Source organism: Sinohyriopsis cumingii, chromosome 18 (genome assembly GCF_028554795.1).
Source record: "Sinohyriopsis cumingii isolate HCF-2022 chromosome 18, ASM2855479v2, whole genome shotgun sequence".
Lineage (NCBI taxonomy): Eukaryota > Metazoa > Mollusca > Bivalvia > Unionida > Unionidae > Sinohyriopsis > Sinohyriopsis cumingii.
In genome coordinates, this window is record NC_142978.1 from 102,861,345 (window position 1) to 102,883,453 (window position 22,109).

Below are 22,109 nucleotides of genomic sequence, written 5' to 3' on the forward strand. Positions count from 1 at the left end.
CCACGTTGCATTTGGTAGTTTTACAGTTAACTTAGCTTTACGTAATCGATCTAGAACCCTGGCAACATCGCGCAGATGCTCTTCCCATGTATCGCTGTATATAAAGATATCGTCAATATAGGTTACCACATGCTTCAACCCTTGCATCACTTTCCGCATTAGCCTTACACAGCTAGCCCCAGCGTTTACCAACCCGAATGGTAAAACTCGAAACTGGTATAATCCACTCTCGGTGGCGAACGCAGTCATTTCTTTCGTTTCCACCGACAGCGGTATCTTCCAATATCCCATTGTCAGATCCAGCTTCGTAATATATTTGTGCCCTGCCATACGTACGAAGATGCTCTCTACGTCCGGTATGGGTTCGGCGTCAAATACCGTTCGCGTATTCAATTGGCGAAAATCAATGCAGAACCTGTTCGTGCCATCTTACTTTTTAACTAGGACTACAGGCGATGCATAAGGTGAGCCTGACCTCTCTATGACTCCTAACTTAAGCATTTCTTCAACTTCCTTTTCGATGATATCTCTGGATGCATGAGGCATAGGGTAACCCTTGACCCGAAATGGTTCATGTGACGTAAGTTTAACTATGCTCTAGAACATCTGTCTGACCGGGTTTGCCCGAAAATACGTCTGGGTATTTGTCAACAAGATCCTGAGCCTCCTTTCTTTGATATTCCGTCAAATCGGGACTCATTGACTCCAGTCTTACCCATCTCGTAAATCAGTAATCCATTCAAATTAAGTCCTGGAACGGACTCTTGTTCCTCATCATCCTCGATGATGGCTACACCGACTACGTTTAAAATTCCCTGTTCTGTATTTGCATTCGCTCGATCGTAATAGCGTTTTCACAAGTTAGCATGGAACATGCGGGACTTTCCACCTACATCAATAGTATAATCCATACCTCCCTTTTCATCTACGACGCTATATGGACCTTTCCACTGTAACATCAACTTGTTTCTATCAGTCGGAAGTAAAAGCAAAGCTCTGTCCCCAGTTTTGAACTTTCTATCACGCGCTTTTGAATTATAATAGCGAGCCGCGCGACTGCGATCTTGCCTTAACGTTTCATGGGCTATTGCACAAGTTTCTCTCAACTTGTCCTTCAAATCACACGTACTGGTATGTGGTTCGAATCTCATCTGTCTCGTCATCCAACCATAATTGTCTTAGAATTTTCATCGGCCCTCGCACCGTTCTGCCATATAAGAGTTCAAAAGGCGAAAACCCTAGATTCTCTTGAGGAACCTCTCGGTATGCAAACAATACTGCATGGAGATATCTGTCCCAATCGTTCGGACGTTCTGCACACATCCGTCGCAGCATTTGTTTGAGTGTTCCATTGAACTTCTCAACTAGCCCGTTGCACATTGGGTGGTACGGAGTGGTCCATAATTGCTTGATCGATAGATGTCTGCTAACTTTTGCCATGAGTTCTGATGTGAACTGTGACCCACAGTCTGTCAGAATCTCTTCCGGTATCCCCAGCCTACTAAACATTTCCACTAAGGCTTCGGCTACTCGCTCAGTTTCGATGGATGGTAGATCGACGGCGTCAGGGTACCTGGTTGCATAATCGACCATGGTCAAGATGTACCTATTCTTAGATCTGTAAGAGATGATAACGGACCAACAATGTCTATCACCACGCGCTTGAATGGAGTTTCAATCAAAGGCATTTTATCGATAGGTACGCGCTTAACTCTCCCTTTATATTGCGTTTTTTCACAAATGTCGCAGGATCTGCAATACCTAGTTACATCACCGTGAGCCCCTGGCCAGTAAAATTCCATAAACACACGGTCTTTGGTTTTTGTAGACCCCAGATGACCCCCCATCGTCGACTCGTGTGCTAACTTCAATACATGCGGTCTATAGTTCTGTGCCACCACTACCTGTGTAAATCGTCTGCCTTCACGAGTAGTATGCTCCCTATGTAAAATATTGTTATATTTAAATCTTTGGCAACCGCCACCTTTACATTTCATGACTTCCACCGACGCGGCTTTGTTTCTGATTACCGACAACGACTCGTCTCTAGTTTGCTCCTTAATTAATGCACCTTTATTTATCATTGGTATAGCATCGGGTACTTTTAGCTTTGGCAAAGGTTTCTTACTCTCAGCAGCTTGCGACCTAGTTTCACTAGCCATGGAAGTTGGAACATCGGCCATTGTTATCCCTGGTGCTATGGGATTGAATACCCCTTCTCTGTTACCTACAATTAAATCATACAACGGTCGCTTTACGCAACACGCCGTCACTGCGCCTGTCCAATAGGGTGTTTCGATATGGATGCATGCAGTCGGCAACTGTACTGCAGTATTATCCATCATTCTGACAGACACTGTTTTTCCAAGGTATTGATCTGGCCTTACCAGACTCTGCTTAACAAGAACAATATTACATCCAGTATCTCTAAGTACCGACGCCCTAACCCTTCGCTCTGTGTTGCTACGTTTGACACATTTTGATTGGAGCTACTCCATTGCCCTCTACACGAGCTGACGAACCTACCATATACGAGACCCCTACCGTTTTTGGTAAATCCCTCTTACGCTTCGGACACGCACTAGACATATGGCCCCATTCTCCGCAACTAAAACATTGTTTTCTCTGTCTATCCTGACTTCTAGGTCCCATCTGATCTGACCTAACTAATTCCCCCTTTCGGTTTTGTGGAAAACTCTTCCCGAAACTACTCTTATCTGAATTCACCTGCTTACTTTCCTTAGGACCCCTCGTGTCCCGGGCTACCACATTCAGAACCCCTCCGTGTGCGTCAGCGAATATATCTGCTTGTTTAGCCATTTCACTAGACCTATTAATAGTTTTCTCTTTTAAGTATTGGAATAGTTCCTTACTACATACTGCTAGCAATTGATCTCTGATGAGAAAATCACATACTGCGTCATAAGTCTTTGCGACTCCTCCGCAAGCTAACCAACGGAATAGGTAATTAGATATCCTATATACAAACTGGTCAAAGCTTTCTCCCTTTTCTGGTTTACTAATCCCTTTTCTGGTTTACTAAATCGGAATGTTTCCCTAAAACCCTTTTCAGTAAGTTCAACCTTTTTAGCAATGCATCATTTAACAAATCGTAATTAGTTGCCTCTACGCTCGGTATCCAAGAGTACACTTCTAAAGCTCTACCTTTCAGCAAAGTGCTAAGGTGTAATGCCCATTCTTTTTTGAGTTTTTCGCAGTAGCATATCTTTCGAATCTTAACAGATAACTATCCAAGTCATCTTTATTTTCTTCGAATGCTGGAAGTTGTGGTTTTTTGAATTTACCCAGTTGCGATACCCTATCGTTCTCTAGTCGAAACCGTTCTAATTGTAGCTTTTCCCTTTCAATACGCGCGCCTAACTCTAATTTCTCGCGCTTTATTTTCTGTTCACGTTGAAACCTTTTTTCGGCCTCTCGTTCTTCCTGGATTCTTTCCTTTTCAATGCGCGCGCTTAGTTCTAGTTTCTCGCGTTCTTCCTGGATTCTTTCCTTTTCAATGCGCGCGCTTAGTTCTAGTTTCTCGCGTTCTGCTTCCTTTTCCGCCTGAATTCTCTCCTGTTCGCGTTGAAACCTTTCTTTTTCGGCCTCTCGTTCTTCGGCGCGTCGCTTCGTTCTCTATTTTGTTCATCCTTAATAAACTGTCGTAAGGTTTCCCCTTCATATCCCAATTGCTTACCAAGCTCTGCCAATTGGCTAGTGGACGACATGATTTTAAATACTAGTACGTTCTAAAACGAGCGTCAATAAATTAAATGCTTCTCTGATAAAAGATAAAGTTCAGTTTCGTTTACAATCAAATATACAATATTATTTCTCAAAACACTCCTGTCTCGAAGGCTTTCCCCGACACTGTTGGATGTGCAAACTCAAATTAACAATCCAAAAGTTTTCTCGGATAGAAAGTACAATCCCATCGCTGCCACCAAAATTGTAACGTAGTCGAGCTGACCCTTTGAGACCGGGCAGGGTTTTAAAGAAACAATAAACACGTTCGTGGATGACAAATGACAACATATTAAACACTGGTACTAATGATATGAAAATAACACAGAAAAGCATATAAAATGAATATAAAACACATATGAAATATACTTTGACTACTATGTCACATTCATGTAGTCAAAAAGTTCTAGCAACTCCATATAAACTTCATGTATACAAATATCTCTAGCAAACTTGCATATAAACAAATGCTTGTTGCAAACCCATATAATCAACTACTGGTTGCAAACATTTATGTAGTCAGACACTACTGTCATAATTCACATGAAGTCAAACCACTACTTGTTATTATGCTTTTACTTGTAGTCAATACATTACTTATTATTTTGCTTTACTTGTAGTCAATACACTACTTGTTATTGTGCTTTACTTGTAGTCAATACACTACTTGTTATTGTGCTTTACTTGTAGTCAATACACTACTTGTTATTGTGCTTTACTTGTAGTCAAAACACTTACTTGATTGGGAAATACATGTTGACACGGCCTTCTCTCTGGTACGGTCACTTTCCCCTCCGCACTTGTACCCGTACGTTGGCACTGAATTGCTGGATTATACTAGTAATGGTACACCAGACGTCATGGTATCCACAAGCCCATCCGGCTGCTCATACCCGGCGAGCTGAATATGGAAAATAAACACCTTTCCAATAGTCTAATTTAATTGGAATGGGTTTTGTTGCAACTACTTTAAGAATATACGATAGGTACGAAGTATGACATAGGAATGCTATGCAATAAAAATGAATATACGTAATGCTATGACATTAATACATACATAATATGTTTTCGAAATTAGTCATGATAGCGACTAGATGAAATTAACTCGCTACCACATTGCCTAGGTTATATCTTAATAGACTGAATTGCAAATACGTTAAACGATGTGACCACATAATACAACAATGAACGTGCTTTTACGAAACTGAATAATTATTGTAAATAATAAAAAGAGTTGACTAAAAACATTCGACTCACCCAACTGTTTGGTTCTAACTAAATTACAATGGCACCTGCCCGACAGCTGAATATGTTTAGAGCTTCCCTCTATATTGGCTGTGCCCTTCAATATCTCTACCCGATATATACAGTAGTGCGCAATAATATATTTCGCACGTGCCGCGCGAGCAATAAAAGCGTCACGCGATACGACGAAAAATTACATTTACAGAAATATTACGGCGCGTGAAACAAGACAACCTGATTATATGAAAAGTATGGATGACTAAATGAGCTATATCGGGCATTTCGTAACAGTGAATAAGGAGTGCAACATGTGACTTGCGACGATGCTTTTACCTTGTTATATGACACTGCTAGGCATTCGCTAATAATAAGGTTTCGTGACATGAACAGCAAATATTAGTGTACATATTAATTTGTAAGGAAGATGGGTTTTTTGGACGAGACATTTCATGGACAAGTTATTTTAGGTAATAAGTAGTGCACATAGTTTTTCGTGCTGAGATTAACATTTTGGGAAAACATCGAGTGATATTAGTATTGTATACGCTATGTGTATAATATTTATTTAAAAAAAATTCCTGACCCCTAACTTGCCTAGAATCAATGCCAAATACATGAGATTTGACCAAGATAGCGCACAGAGATGATTTTTGTATCCTTTTTGTTAATGTTATTTTTACCTGCCCCTTATTTCACGTTCTAGGAAGGAAAAAACAACACGAAAGCAGAGGTTTGAGCTTCCAGTGACATATTTATCATGTAAATTTAATTTGTGTTGTGTGCTGGCTTTTGTCCATGATTATATACTATGTATGATTAATTGGTATTGTGTAACTGACCTTGATCTATAACTGAGGTTAGGAGTTAGGTCTTTTATTTATATAAATAACATATTACATAGCTAATATTTCTCTATGATTGCAGATTATATTGTAAGATCATTACTACTTCGAGGTAAACATGTTTGTTGATGTGGAGTTCAAGGTTATTTTATAAAATTAAGAATGTTTTAGAATGAAAATGTTTAGGAATATGATGGAAAAAATAGATATATCCTTGCTCTGTTATTGTATCTTGGGTTTTATGTAAGCTTGAAATTGTAAACAAGATCAGCATTTCTAGTCATAACACCAGCCTTCAGAGGAATCAATTTTGGTTGTGTTCAGCTGAGAGGATTTAATACTTTGTTTAAATTATTCATTGGAATTACCAAGTGCACTTTGATTCTTGAACTAAATTACTATTTTTGGAATTATTGTGAATTCATTCATGGACACTTTGGATTATATCATTGTGATAAATCAAGATTGTTGGCTTATTATCACATTATAAACTATTGGTTCATCCGCACACTGAAAATTGGCATTCATTCGGAAGACTGCTGGAATTAATTAAGAATACTCTATCACTGGTATTCCGAATGAATTTCAGTCTCTAGTGTACTGATGTACCAATAGCCTGGAATGTGGCTATGTGCTACAGTCTTGATGTATGACAATGATTTAGTCCAAAACATTCTTGAATGAATTCACAAATATACCAAAATAGTGACTTATTCCGAAATTGGTATTGGGCACATTCTAATCCGACTGAATATTTAAATTAAAAAATCCTCTCAAACATTAAGTGAAATGCAACTTAAAAAATCTCACTTAGACTGATGTTTAAATATGTTTAAAATAGTTAAATGTGTGTGTTACGTGTCTAAAAAGTTTTGCGTGCAAATGCAATCTAGGTTTTCTTTGTGATGCTCAAATTCAATGCTATTTTCTTTCATTCTAAATATCGAGTAAAGATAAGTAGTTATCATGAATTGTTGTGTGAAAGAATTAACATAGTCAATAGAGGTAGTAAAGATTTAAATATCACTTGAATATACGTGTGTGGGCCAAATGATGATCCTGGTTGATACATAAATTGGAAGAACATATAGAGCAACATAGTACCGAGATTCATATGGAGATTATAACAAGGTAATAGATCCTACTGTGGATCTCAAGAGGTTTAACGTGAACCCAAGGCCAAGCATCTGAAGTATTTTAAGTAGATTTACGAGAATATATAGCATTGATGACATTTTGCGTATTTACATCCTGAAGAAACATAATTTACATGGCACTCAAATCATTCTTTCTTTGACTTCTTTAGGTTTGAATAGTTTATATTCTCTGACAGGCTAATAAACTGTTTTCAAAATCAGAATTATACCATCTGTTTTTTTGGATCATTGGGTAGATTTCGTTTGACTTGGAGTCTTTACAAGCGGTCACAAAATTTTGTAATTGAATAGTAGTCTTATATTTGATGAAGAAAACAACCACGCACTACGAACCAATGTGATAGCAATTATAAAAATGAACATTGCAGCTGATCTCTGTATAACACGGAAATATAGTAGAAGTATTATCCAGAATGATATAATTAAATCTGTACTTAGACAACGGAAAGCTTGCATGTTAAATGAAAAGAAATGGAGGGACAAAGAGTAATATTAAGTTTTGACTGTGAAAATAACCAATGTAACCAGGAAATTGAAAAAGCTAGATAATATTATTAAGATAAATGAGAACAAGAAATATATGACAAGTAAACTAAAGGGTTATTCTCAAAGAGAAAACATGGTTTGGAAGAGAAAAAACAGTATGGAGAGACATAATTTCGAAAGTAAAATATTAAGAAATCCGAAAATTAAAGGGAAGGAAAAGAAAAGGAATACTACGGCAATCGTTACCTCAGTAAACTGGTATACTCAACAAACCATGATTTCACTCCTTCAGCATACAAGAATAAACACAATGAGGATGAAAATTAAATCGAGCGAAAGTCTTGTTATCAGTGAAAACGTCTGGCTAACAAAAAAGTACATACCCTCGTAGTAATGGTTGAGAGTTTTACAAAATATATTACTACGACATGACGGATTCTCTATGAATGCATTTAACATCAGTTTCTATAAAGGAAGACTGAACTATGTGCAGAATCTTGGCATAATATCCTTGATCCCAAAACGGAAAAAGGGTGTGACGGCTATAGCCAATAGGAGACCAATAATTTACTGAAAATACTAATGCCATTAAATCTACTGGAAACATAGTAAAATATATCCTCCCTGGGTTATTCCTGAGAATCAGACAGGTTTTGTTACAAATAGATACAAGGTGAAAATATTAGGTTGTTTTTGTGTGTTATTGTACATCCTGAGAAGAAAGATTCGCCAGCTCTTCTTTTACTGGCTGATTTTGAAAAAGACGTTAACAGCTGACGCCATTATACAAGAACTTTGTACTTCTTAGAAAGGATCCTAATTTCCTCAGCTGGAAATGTTTCCTAAGTAAGAAATATAACGTGGAATAGGACGATGATGTCATCAATTCCCTTACGTTTATTATGAGTTGAATTTCTAACTTATACGACCAAAATGCATGAATACATTAAATGCAATAAGCTTCAGGAAAAAAGATGTTAAGCCATATCAGTTCAACTGTTATCTTATATGATTAAAATACTCCGGAAGATACAGCTTATAAGCTTCAATAAAGAGAGGTTAGACAATTCTTTTGTCAGACAATGTGTTAATAATACTTCATTTGTTCAAAATTTAGAATTAAGTCTGAATACAGTAGTAAATATCTGTGACGAGTTTAGAAACATTTCTGGACTTGTTGAAACTGTAGGGATAACGTTATATGCAACCTTATACTTATTATGCGAAGTAAATTCATATCCCAAACTAAGATAATTCTGTACATGCCTTGAGAAATGGCAATGACTAAATTTATTTTCGATGGGTACAATAACCATAGCAAACATTTACAATATCTAAATCGATAATGCCAATAATAGCTCTACCAAATACCACAGCTGATAAGGTAAATGAAATACAATCAATATTCGTTTGTTCAACTTGCTAATGGAAATATCTGTATTTAATCGTTAAACCCTTCTAGTACGTAAAATATTTGCTGCAGATCTTCCACAATCAAGTTGGTTTCTAACCCAGCCGTCTCTAAAACACTGATAGATTTTGTTTCCTTTCTCGATTTGATAAACTGATTTGTCAATATCAGAATTTAACATAGTTTCCTCTCCGTTTATTAGTAGCACTACGATTTCAAATAGCACGATATAAGTATACAGCCGTAGAGCTAGTAAATAAAAAGCGTACTTGAATTATAATTTCTTGAAATTTCTGGACGTGCTAATATATTTACACGTGGGCGAATTTTATTAAATTAAAAACTGACTATGCGACAGAACGCACTGTTATGCCTACTGATTTATTATCTCCCAACGAAAGCTTATAAGGTATTTGTATCCACTTCTTTGTTCTTAAACCTCAACTTTATTTTATATTATAGCATAAAAAGTTCACAAGATTTCATAAATAGCGGAAGGCTGCGATTAATAACTCAGATTTACGAATATAAATCACTCGCATGCTAACGTACAGTTTTACGAATTTAAATCACTAGCATGCTAAATTACAGTTTTATGAATTTAAATCACTAGCAAGCTAAAGTACAGTTTCATGAATTTGACAAACACTCAATATTCGTTTGTTCAACTTGCTGATGGAAATATCTGTATTTAATCGTTAACTCTTCTGGTACGTAAAATATTTGTTGCTGATCTTCGACAATCAAGTTGCTTTCTAAACCAGCCGTCTGTAAATCACTGATAGCTTTTGCTTCCTTTCTCGATTTCATAAACTGATTTGTCAGTATCAGAATTTAAACATAGTTTCCTCTCCGTTTATTAGTAGCAATACGATTTCAAATAGCACGATATAAGTATACAGCCGTAGAGCTAGTAAATAAAAAGCGTACTTGAATTATAATTTCTTGAAATTTCTGGACGTGCTAATATATTTACACGTGGGAGAATTTTATTAAATTAAAAATTGACTATGCGACATAACGCACTGTTATGTCTACTGATATGTTATCTCCCAACGAAAGCTTATAAGGTATTTGTATCCACTTCTTTGTTCTTAAACCTCAACTTTCATTTTATAAAAAGTCATAAGATTTCATATGGAGCGTAAGGCTGCGATTAATAACTCCTTTATGTTGTCCAACTATTTACACCTAATGTCTCGTTAAATTTAGAATGTGTGCAAGTGTGTGTGTGTGTGTGTGTGTGTGTGTGTGTGTGTGTGAAAGATGGTGATGGCGATGACCATCGTGATACTGCTGATTCTGATAGAGACAGGGATGACTTCGACAACGACAATGAGGTGATGACTACTGAGACGTTGGCGACGTCGACGTCGCCATATGCTATATGTTGACGAATGATACGGACATTTTAGAAATATCTATGCATGAGGACGAATTCGTGTTCCAATGAGAACCTCTAGAATATAAGTTTCCATTGGTGGCCTTCAAAGAGTATGAAAAATTATGTAACCAATAATGATAAAAGAAAAATTAAGCATATTTTAAAAGTATAATTTTTTGTCTTCGAAAACATTTTAAATATAATAGAAACGCTCATTTTGATTCAATAGTTGTCTTTGTATATAACAAATAAGAAATGTGCAGGTAAGATGCATAAATTGAAAGGTACGTACGATGGTAGAGAAACCCATAATTAAATAAAGTAACAAATATATATGCAAAATAAAATAATACTCTTGCAAAATAAGTCCATTTACATTGTCCCTGTTCTATGCGTAAATCTATTAACTGATATTGTGTGACAATAATAGCATTCTTAAATATCTTAAAGATCCAAGACGAGGTCCTAAAAAAACACAAATAACTCATTTACTACTAATACAAATACAAATGATACACTCCATCAAAATAACATTTAAATCAAAACATCACATTCATGCCTAAGATACAATTATTCATTACACAAAATTTTTCGTCTGCATTCTTTTTTTTCTGGGCCAGGTGTGGAAGAAGGGACAGAAGAAGATGAAATAAAATGTTTTAAATAAAAATATATATATATAATAAAATAAATAAATCCTTTGCGTTACTATTTCGCTGATAATATTGTAGCACGTTATCTTCTATTATTATTTATGCACGAATAAGTTGGTGACAAACGTATTAAATGAATGCGATGAAGTGAATATTTACATAAATGACTCATCTGAAGAGAATATACAGCATGTTGGAATACCCAAAAGATTAATAATGACTTTTTGGGAAGAACAAAATGCTCGAACTAAACGAATGGCTGAGAAAGGGAATGCCGGAAGGTAAAATCGTTAGAATAATATTCAGTATTTAAAATTCTACAGCCGAATTTCTAAGCCAACGAACAAATCTTAGATTGTCCAAAGATCTGCAGCAAATATTTGTTCATGAAGAGGTCACATGGGTCAAGTCGGTAGTCCTCACGTGACTTCATAAACTTCTGTATTCCGTCTCCGTACACGTTCCGGATGATCTCCATAACACCGAGCATGTTGTCGAACCGTTTAGCCCAGTGTGGTCGAACAAGATCACCACGGAACTTGTATACGAACTGGAAATGAAAGTTAATAAGGTAATAAGGTAACCATAATAAATATATAGATATATGTCACGGAATTGTTTAAAACCTTTTATTTATTAAATACATGTACTCGGGTTTCGTTTCTTGAGTACGAGGATACCCGAGGATGATTTATGTATATTGTACAATTTTGCGAACCAGTTCAGTTCATCCTATGCCGCAAGTGCGAAGCGCTTTCGATGGGAAGAACCGAATACTTCCAGTGCACAAACGATGTATGGCGGCATCGTCTGTGTATAAATGCCTTAAAGTAAGACTAAATTTTTACATTACGGAACGTCTTGTCAGTGAGATGTCTACTTTGAGGACTTGCATATCTTCAGCTGTAGAGGTATGTGAGTTATGTATTAATTTCTTGGGTATGAGTTATAGCTATTGTACTACCACGTTTAGTTTTTTTTTATATTTTCTATGTAGCTTCAGCTTACGTAGTATAATCCCAAAAAATTCTATTCTTGTTTGCGACTTAGTAAGAGATTTATATTAGCAATATAAAGTTGCATTTTTAAGAAACGTTTAGTACGGTAGGATTCTAACTTGGGACGGGCAGCTTCACTTCTGAACCTGTTTATTGTTTTGTAATTATTGTGCCGATAATGTAAGCTGTATTGCTTACCGTATATAACGTCATTACGTTTTATCGTTTATACCCGTGTCATGCATAGTACACGATGTTAGATGTATTTTTAGCTGATCGGAATCGCAGCTGTAGTGTGATCGGAGTCGACGTGGTACCAGCTGTAGAGCTAACCATATAAACTGACCATAGCTGCTGTAAAGCTGAACTGTAACAGCCGTTGAGCTGAATAAACGGTGTTTCTGGTCGAGTAGCATGTGATCGGGCGTTGCTGACCGATTGGTGGGCGCTGATTGCTTGATTGACCAAGGAATTGAATGGTTGTCGGTGACTACCGGGAATACTGGCTGCTTGCTTAATTTGGGGTTTGACTGGTAGCCAAGTGTGCTGGTGACGGAGTGTAAAACTCCACATATGCAATCTTTTAGCCGTGGGCTAACTTGGGGTTTGCAATACCCAGTGTTTTTGGATTGTAAAGATTGTCATTTATTTGTATTTTCATTTGTTGCATTATTAGGTTCATGCGGTATTATGTTAATCAGTCCAATATTTGGGTCTTATATATGCAAGTATTAATAATAAATCTTTTCTCATTCAAGTCATTCATCATTAAACATTGTATTTGTATCACCATCAAAAGTGTTCTGTTATAGATCCTAAATCCAACCCGATTATCTTGTTACAATAAACATATAGGTAGGTTGGATAGTAGCCTGGTTGATAGGTAAGCAAGCCTGCATGCAAACATATACATTACTAACAATATACTAATACATATATAAAAACTTTAATTATTTGTTTGCCAAATATATTTCGCCGTTCTTCATAGTTTTCACTTCATCGCGAAGTTTGAACGGATAAAGACTAACTGTCTGTTGGATATGTGGGTTTGATATACATGGCTATAGAGTTAGGCTCTCGATAGTTTCCAAGCATTAACACAGGGACTTTCTCCCTCTGGTACAGATGGAGCACTGGGGTCAGTTTCCTCTATAAGTTTATATATGGTTATAAAGTGTGGATATAAATAATTTTCAAGTTATGGCTTAAAACTAAGTCCTTGGATGTAGGTCTCCAACCCAGTCTATACTTGGGTCAATCATTACACGTCATTTCTCCAGCATGCAAGAAAAAATACATTCAGGATATAAGTAAAATATATGAAAGATCCCCCCTATCCCTTCCACTAGAACGAAATCGGAATTCCAAAAATAAATGCCCAAATATGTACCAAGTAATACAATCAATGACTATATACACCGAGTAAGACCATCAACGACTGTATACACCGAGTAAGATCATCAAAGACCATTTACACCAAATAAGACTATCAAAGAACTGTATACACCAAGTAAGACTATCAAAGAACTGTACACACCAAGTAAGACCATCATTGCCTTTGCACACAAAATAAGACCATCAATGACTGTATACACAAAGTAAGACCATCAATGACTGTATACACAAAATAAGACCATCAATGACTGTATACACAAAGTAAGACCATCAATGACTTTATACACAAACTAAGACCATCAATGACTTTATATACAAAGTAAGGCCATCATTGACTGTATACACAAAATAAGACCATCAATGACTGTATACACAAGCTAAGACCATCAATGACTTTATATACAAAGTAAGGCCATCATTGACTGTATACACAAAGTAAGACCATCAATGACTGTATACACAAACTAAGACCATCAATGACTTTATATGCAAAGTAAGACCATCATTGACTGTATACACAAAGTAAGACCATCAATGACTTTATACACAAACTAAGACCATCAATGACTTTATATACAAAGTAAGGCCATCATTGACTGTATACACAAAGACCATCAATGACTGTGTACACCGAGTAAGACCATCAATGGCCGTGTACACGAAGTAAGATCATCAATGACTGTATACAGTAAAAAGAACCATCAATGACTGGCTGTGTACACCAAGCCAGACCATCAATCACTGGCTGTGTACACCAAGCATGATCATCCATGGCTGACTGTACACCAAGCAGGTCCCTCAATGACTTGCTGTGTACACCAAGCATGACCATCAATGGCTGACGGTCTACACCAAGCAGGACCATCAATGACTTGCTGTGTACACCAAATAGGTCTATCAATGGCTGAGTGTGTACACCAAGCAGGTCTATCAATGGGTGGCTGTGTACACCAAGCAGGACCATCAATGGCTGACGGTCTACACCAAGCAGGACCATCAATGACTTGCTGTGTACACCAAGCATGACCATCAATGGCTGACTGTCTACACCAAGCAGGACCATCAATGACTTGCTGTGTACACCAAATAGGTCTATCAATGGCTGAGTGTGTACACCAAGTAGGTCTATCAATGGCTGGCTGTGTACACCAAGCAGGACCATCAATGGCTGGCGGTGTACGCCTAGCAGGACCATCAATGGCTGGCGGCGTAAGCCTAGCAGGACCGTCAATGGCTGGCGGTGTACGCCTAGCATGACCATCTATGGCTGGGGATTTCAGAGACATTACACACGTATGAAAGGACTGTAACATATTAGCCATATGTCAAGCTTTAACGTTGAATGGGGATTTCAGAGACATTACACATGTATGAAAGGACTGTAACATATTAGCCATATGTCAAGCTTTAACGTTGAATGGGGATTTCAGAGACATTACACACGTATGAAAGGACTGTAGCATATTAACCATATGTCAAGCTTTAACGTTGAATGGGGATTTCAGAGACATTACACACGTATGAAAAGACTGTAGCAGATACGTCCCTGCAACTTTTTGAAAATCTGGGAATAAAAGATAGAAGAGCACTGAGATCAATCCAATTCTACAGGCAGACTACTGAATAAACTTTTCAAGAAAAAAAAATCAGATTATTAGGAACTGCTTTAACCCTTTCAAAATATGGTCCATTTTTACTAATGACACATTAGTAATTGACAGTCAACATATCACTGTCAAGGAATATTTGACATGATAGACGTTTAGTTTCCGTCTCTTGAAACATACCTTTTCGTACATCGGGTGCAACTGGATGTCTTATCTGCTCCCTCATCGCAAAAACAGAGAATGCTTCGGGAACTCTTTTCTATACAATCGGTATTTGTAATGTGAAAACTTTCCAATGATAAAACAACACTCAAAAGAAACGTTGTGGAAAGATAATGAAAAGTGTCGAAATTGAAAAGGACTGAATTTGTGTAAGTGATAGATTTTATTTTGTTCGGTTTATTCTTTTCGGTTATGCAAGCTATAGTGTGGTGGCATGATTATTGAAGATTCACACTAAGCCATCGACTGAATTAAGTTTTGATTTGTCTGGAATCTTTTTTATGCCATACATTGATTTGCAGATGCTACGTTTTGCAGAATGGACTGCCACACTATCAACTAGCAAATATATAAATATGTCATTTAACAAACGATGGAATTAACAAAGAATCAACCAACCAACAAAAACTAATAGGTAAGAAAATATGGTGGATCTATAAAAGGTGAAATGGAAGACGAGAGAGAGAGAGAGACAGAGAGAGAGAGAGAGAGACAGAGACAGAGACAGAGATATAGAGAGTGACAGAAACAGAAACAGAGACAGAGACAGACCTCTCGTGAAATATCATAGTATCCGTTCTGTAAGTGTGGGGCCAGGAAGTCTATCACCATGGACCGACCGGTGCTATTTTCGGGCTGAATATTAGAGTTGGCAGGGCAGATATGACAGTCGCTGTTCATCACAAGGCGGGGCAAAAGGGCGTTGATAGGTGTAGTGCCATTACTACGGATCTGGTTCTCAGTGAATTCAATGAGGAACTGCACAATATAAAACAATGTTATGCAATAATATACAATGTTATACAATACAATACCATGTTATACAATACAATACCATGTTATACAATGCAATACAATGTTATAAAATACAATGCAATAAAACATTAAATATAATCAGTACCATACACCCAATATTTATAACATCCGCTGTACCAAATGATAATATCCGACGTAGGAATGTAGTCTCACAATTCTGTTTGGACATTAAGATCATTTCCTGTTATTCAGCTAAATATATGGTGTCAGATAATTGTTGTACACATCTGAGAAACCCAGAACCGTTCAGACAAGAAAACTAGGTGAAATAAAAATAGGTTATTACGCTCGTGTCTTTGTTGAGCTCGTATCGTTTTCCTAAAATAACGCTTTTACAATATTAAGGCAAAATATACATCGATTTTAAACAATATTTTCATGGCGGCGGTGTTTCTTTCCAAGCTATATTTTGACAATTATATTAGAGTTTCCAAAGGTCCGAGAAAACGATGCAGATGAGATATATTCATCTTAACTGTATCCCTCTTTGAACTTCTCTAACATCTTTACACATTTTAGCCCATAATCGCGATTAGTGGAAACATAGCGCCAGAATGAAAAGGACTGAAACATTCCGAATAGTCGTAACCAAGAATGGTGTTGTTAAATAGGTGTTATTGAGTTTAGTACGTACGCAAAAATCTGGCAAAGCTTGACCCCTCCCACCTCCCTGTACACTGCGTACTTTTTAACACACACGCACACACACACACATACACACACCTGCGTACATACACTTGACGCATCCCCCAATTCTATAGAACGGCCTATATTTTAATCTATGCAGAAACGATCAAGGATTAATAATATTAATTTGCTTCATAAAAAAGATAGTCCACCGATGTTGAATGTCTGGCTGCATCAAAGAAATAAGCTGCGTAACGTTAAAACGTTTGTCTAGTGTCCGCTAAAATTTAAACGCCGACTGAACCCAGTCGAACAGGTTACGTATTAGATAAATTATTATTGAGGTTTCACCCACCCACCCCCGTTCCCTTTGCGTATGTACATTATCAATAGATCCCTCCCATACGCAAGCGTATGCATTTGGGTCCCCCCCCCCTCCATACGTACGTACTAAATGGACAGCGCCATAAAAAGATAATGCATGCATCTTCGACTATCAATAATACTCTCTGGATTCAGAGGGCTAACAAATAAAATTAAACCGCTAGCATCGCTATTCTTTTATGAAACTTAAATCTAGGAAATGTCAAGTTTACAGGTTTCTTTGGTGAAAACGTTCGATACTGCAAGTTTGTTTTACTTATTCATTTTCAGACGCGGTCACCGCTTCCTATCCCATAACGTTACTCATGTGATGATGCGGAAGCATGTCACACACGACAGTCAACGCTTCAATATCGGTCGTGAAATAACCATTGTAATAAATATTTTCTAATATCCATCCGTTGTTTCTGACGAACACAGAACTCACGGTACTAATTCAGTTCCCATAGTAAACCTATGCAAACACCATGATATTAAAAATTCAGTAACTTAAATTTTTTGAGTGCTCATGATCAATCCTATATTTATCAGTATAGATGAAAAATGGATGTCATTTTCTGTGTAGAGGAAAGGATATGAGCTGCAGCAATTTCTGGACCTGCCTGTGTTTGAACCATGTGCTTTCAATTCCGCACCAAAGAGTCTGGTGCTAATTTCAATAATGAGTGTTCCAAACTCAAGACTGTTAAAGGTCTGAAATTTCATCAATAAAACAATGTCGCTATTTTTTTCACTTACAAGTAGGATAAGCTCTCAAAACATTCTATTTCCTAAAACATAACTTACATTTTTAGCCAGTCCTGGTCGGCCAAAGCCATATAAACTCTAAGTTATATTCACCCATTTTCAGGCTGGTTCCCATTTTTCCGTATCATTAGTACCGTGTGCCCTACAGACGCTTGCTTAAGGTTAACGGATTATGGCAAACCGAATCGTTCCAAATGAATGAGCTGGAGATATTGCACGGATTTTGAACAGGATAAATCGCAGAGTGAGCTGGAGTGGATTGGTGGGCAAACTCGAGAGAGAATTAGAGAGGTCGTAAGGCGACCTGGAGAAATCGTAGGGTGAACTGCAGAGATCGTAGGGTGAGTTCGAGAAATCGCAGGGCGAAGTGAAGAGCAGGAGAGATTGTAAGGTGAACGGGAAAGACTATAGCGTGAGCTGTAGAAAGCTAGCTGAAAAATAGTAGTGGGAACGGTAGAGATTATAGGGTGAGTTAGAGAGATCGAAGGACTAGCTGAAGAAGCTGGAAAGATTGTACGGTGATCTGTGGAGATTGTTGGATATGTTTTGTCCTACCTACATGAATTCATGTGTAGGATACTTAAGCCTGGCTAACTGAATCTGCTACTCACTACATTTCAGATTTCATGCTTAACTCAGCTTTATGTAGCAGCACGACACTGACAGATTGCAAACGATACAAATGTTTTGAAGGACAGTGATGAATTAAACTGAAACATCTGAGCGTCTCTTATTTAATATCCTACTGCCGAATAGGAAGGCTCAACATACGTGTTTAGTCCATTTAAATATTGACAGACTACACTGATATTGCAATCCAGGTAAGAAATAGTCCGGTAATATGACAGTTTATACATGTATCTGTCTATAGCAGCGTGTCTATTAACAGACTGGAAAACTTACAGTTGTATGTATAACCATCTCGTATCGGTGATACGAGGACATTTCGGAACCACTCAGTTCTTTTGGTCATCGTCTCGTGTAGTAACCCTACATGAGCATGTCCAGACCACTTGCATTTTTTTGCGTATCACCAAATTCAATACAGATACGAGAACATTTCTGGATAATCTAGACTTCGGCATATTTAGAGATTCTTTTAAAATTTGCTACCTCAGCCGCTCTCGGGAGTTTAGAATGGTTTTCGGTTGAGTGCACTTTAAATCACTTTACCTGACAGGTTAAAAACGCAGTGTACATTATCAACACGAAGCAGTGGACATTATCGACACAAGCATAGACCATATCGCAATTGTCTCAGTCGGTCTGATAGCATTATCCCCACACTCCCAACACTTGAAACTAACTGAGCTCTCTCCATTCTGATAAACATCATAAATTAAAATATATTGGAGACTCTTTTTAATATATTTAAACTTACTTTTACAACTTCAAACAATAAAATTCAGACTGGTACATATATATATAGTTTCCAGTATAGTCCCTGTTTCTCTTAATGATAATTTAGAGAAAACGTACCTGCAGGGCAGCCAGGGGGCGCTTGTACTCAGTATCCACTGTAACAAGAAGTGCGGTACTCGTCTCAGTCCCAAAACGGGGCGGCTTCAGTATTGGGAAAGCGTCGGGCAGATAGTGGTAGGTGAATGGAGACAGGTTTCTGACCAGATCAAGGGCGGACTGAGGATAAAAACAATTTATGTGATGACGGTCTCATTACATACATCTTTTTCATAGTATGAACATTGGGCTTAAACTTAAAGACTTTTTTTTAGACTTAATGACTAGAGTACACTTTATTCCATAAAAATATATCACCCTGCCGGAATTATAAAGATTAGGACTATCTTCAAAACTTTGTTATCCGGATTATTTCTTATCCTAGTTAGATTTAGATACTGGCATATGTGTAAAATTAATATTTGAATATATATTTGTATTTTTGATACTATGTATTCTAATTGATTGTTTTCCTTTGATTCGAAAAAGTTTTAAAAGGTGAAAAATGCGGATGTGTTTACATCTTACCTTTCCTCTGAGTAAGTTGGTTACATTCGATCCCGATAGAGACCCACCTGTGGGGAGGAAATTTGGCCCCTGAATTAAAGATGGATTAACCCCGTCTACCTCGTTTGTTGTTCTGTAATACCAATGCATGTATTGCATAAGTAGTTGTTTAGTTCGAAGAAAATTTTTCAAATAACCTGTATGTACCCCCTCTCTCTCTCTCTCTCTCTCTCTCTCTCTCTATATATATATATATATATATATATATATATATATATATATATATATATATATATATATATATAAGGCATTTAAGGTACATTTTAACAAAATATCATTCCATTCAATGAAGTAAATAGCTTATCAGATTACATATAAGCTGACCAGACTTCCCTTTTATAACAGATCTTTTTCAAAGGAGATTTTTCTACATGGAAATGATCATAAAAGAGCGCTTTATCTGAGTATCTCGAGTTTATTGTTAACGAGTTCGGGGTTTGTTCCTTGAACAAATTCCAGGGTTCTCTTTTGAACCATGACAACAGAAGCTAGTGTGCATACGACAAATAACTTACTCTCCGAAGGAAATCTGGTCAATGCTGTAAAAAGCGTCAGTGAAACAAAATAACTGTAACCTTTGCACATTCGCATAAACGATAGTACTGCTGTAAAATCAGCATCCGTGTATCTGTAGGTTCCGTGATGTTGACATTGTCAAACATTTATCTGATATTAAGTGAAAGTGTTTGTGTGATATTAAGTGAAAATGTATCAAATTAAAATATTTTTCTATATATACCTAAGCCAAAGATAGTCCCTCCGAGCTGACCAATTACCGGGAATCTTGTTCGTATTAGTGTATTCTGCCGCCTCTGTATTATTCAAGGAGTTGAATGGGTACCACGATATCTCCGTCGCTAGGTTACTAGTCACAATCTCACCGAACTTTGTGGCGTTGTATAGGATGGATTCCAAAGGGACAATGCGGTTCTCAACTTTCACAATTTTACTGGTAACCACCTGCAATTAAATCTTACCTTGTATACCATACGTGTTATAAGATTCAATTTCTTTCTTAGCAGTACGTACGTTCTAACGATATTTGCTTTCTTCTAGGAGACGTTGTTGCAAATTATAAGCAAGCAAACAATTTATTTAATTTTTTTTACACCATGAAAGCAAAAAACATAGATACTATTCTATAATCAGAGTGCTTATATCAAAATCTTCAATCTAAATGTGCACAGGCTTAGAAATTTTTATATAATAAAAACAAGAACAAAATATAAACTCGAAACAGTTTTATGGTTTCCTACATATATTGTAACTAGATTGTAATGTCTACAATCAATGTGAGTTGCAATGTCTGATTTATTTAAGAAAGTTATTAAACATGTATTTATCTTAGTTACACCTAAACAGTATACACCTTCTTAGTTACACCTAAACAGTATACACCCTTCTTAGTTACACCTAAACAGTATACACCTTCTTAGTTACACCTAAACAATATACACCCTTCTTAGTTACACCTAAACAGTATACACCCTTCTTAGTTACACCTAAACAGTATAGACTCTTCTGTCAAGTACTTTATTTTTGCTTGATCAAATCTGAGTAACCAGTTAACGTTCAGACATTGGTAACTAAATTTACGAAACGAATATAATTGTGCCCATAATGTTTTGTGTTTCAAGCATATAATAATTACTTGATTGATGCTTTTTTTGTCCCGTGCATGCCATGGCATCAAGAAACATTTGGCACTTATTTTCAAATATTATTGTATGAAATTTTCTCTGAATTAGTCAGAGGACATTTCTGTGTGAATAATTCAATACGAACTCTGAAGATTTCAACAATTTCATAACTTAAAATTTTTCTCAAAGCTTTTCAGATTTCTTGAGATTAGAATTAACAACTTTATTTTCATGCCTCCCCCCTCCCAGATCCTTTCGTAAAGTAGTAGAGAAGGCTCAGTACCAGACTACCAAAATAATGTTATCATACCCTCAGGGTGATGTCATACATGATGCCGAACATTCCGAGACCACAGTTCAGAGATTTGAAGAGTTCGGGATGCTGTTCCCTGACGAACCTTCTTAGTCTCCCCATTGAATCTATGATTCTCACTTCTACCATGAAGTCACCGAAACCAGTGCCGTTCCACGATGAACCCTGCCGATACAATACAAATTTGGTAATAAATAAACAACACCAAAATCGATCGGCTGTTTTTCAAGCTGATAACTACATGATGAAGTATATTATTTTGAATTCCTAAATTACCGACAATAACCTTAGAATAATCAAGGAAAAGGCTACAGACAGTAAATATTGCAATTTGATATAAAAAAGGTTGAAATTTCTTATCGCGTATTTTTAAGCAAATTAAATATTAATGTTTATGCAAGTTTATTCCGATA

General features: G+C 36.8%; 1 protein-coding gene and 1 long non-coding RNA gene across 4 annotated transcripts in view; one reads left to right on the plus strand and one right to left on the minus strand.

Annotated features, from left to right (window-relative positions):
* The window catches only part of LOC149777615 (L-gulonolactone oxidase-like), a 37,524-nt gene that overhangs the window by 2,828 nt on the left and 12,587 nt on the right, over nucleotides 1–22,109 (minus strand). The window contains exons 7-12 of one of the 3 annotated variants that reach the window (XR_016416194.1): nucleotides 21,694–21,861; nucleotides 20,483–20,703; nucleotides 19,705–19,816; nucleotides 19,198–19,356; nucleotides 15,697–15,903; nucleotides 4,483–4,645 (exon numbers count right to left, since the gene is read on the minus strand). Coding sequence is in view for 2 of the 3 variants with exons in the window: in XM_089942270.1 (XP_089798396.1) it covers nucleotides 11,254–11,472; nucleotides 15,697–15,903; nucleotides 19,198–19,356; nucleotides 19,705–19,816; nucleotides 20,483–20,703; nucleotides 21,694–21,861 (1,086 nt within the window). In the remaining variant the exon portion in view is untranslated. Of the gene's footprint in view, nucleotides 1–1,824; nucleotides 4,646–10,423; nucleotides 11,473–15,696; nucleotides 15,904–19,197; nucleotides 19,357–19,704; nucleotides 19,817–20,482; nucleotides 20,704–21,693; nucleotides 21,862–22,109 lie in introns of those variants that run through there. The other 2 variants (XM_089942271.1, XM_089942270.1) reach the window with 2 other exon arrangements.
* Nucleotides 10,824–22,109, plus strand: part of LOC149777616 (uncharacterized) — a 108,714-nt gene continuing 97,428 nt past the window's right edge. Inside the window, exon 1 of the long non-coding RNA XR_016416195.1 lies at nucleotides 10,824–10,996. This is a non-coding gene — a long non-coding RNA (uncharacterized LOC149777616). The remainder of the gene's footprint in view (nucleotides 10,997–22,109) is intronic.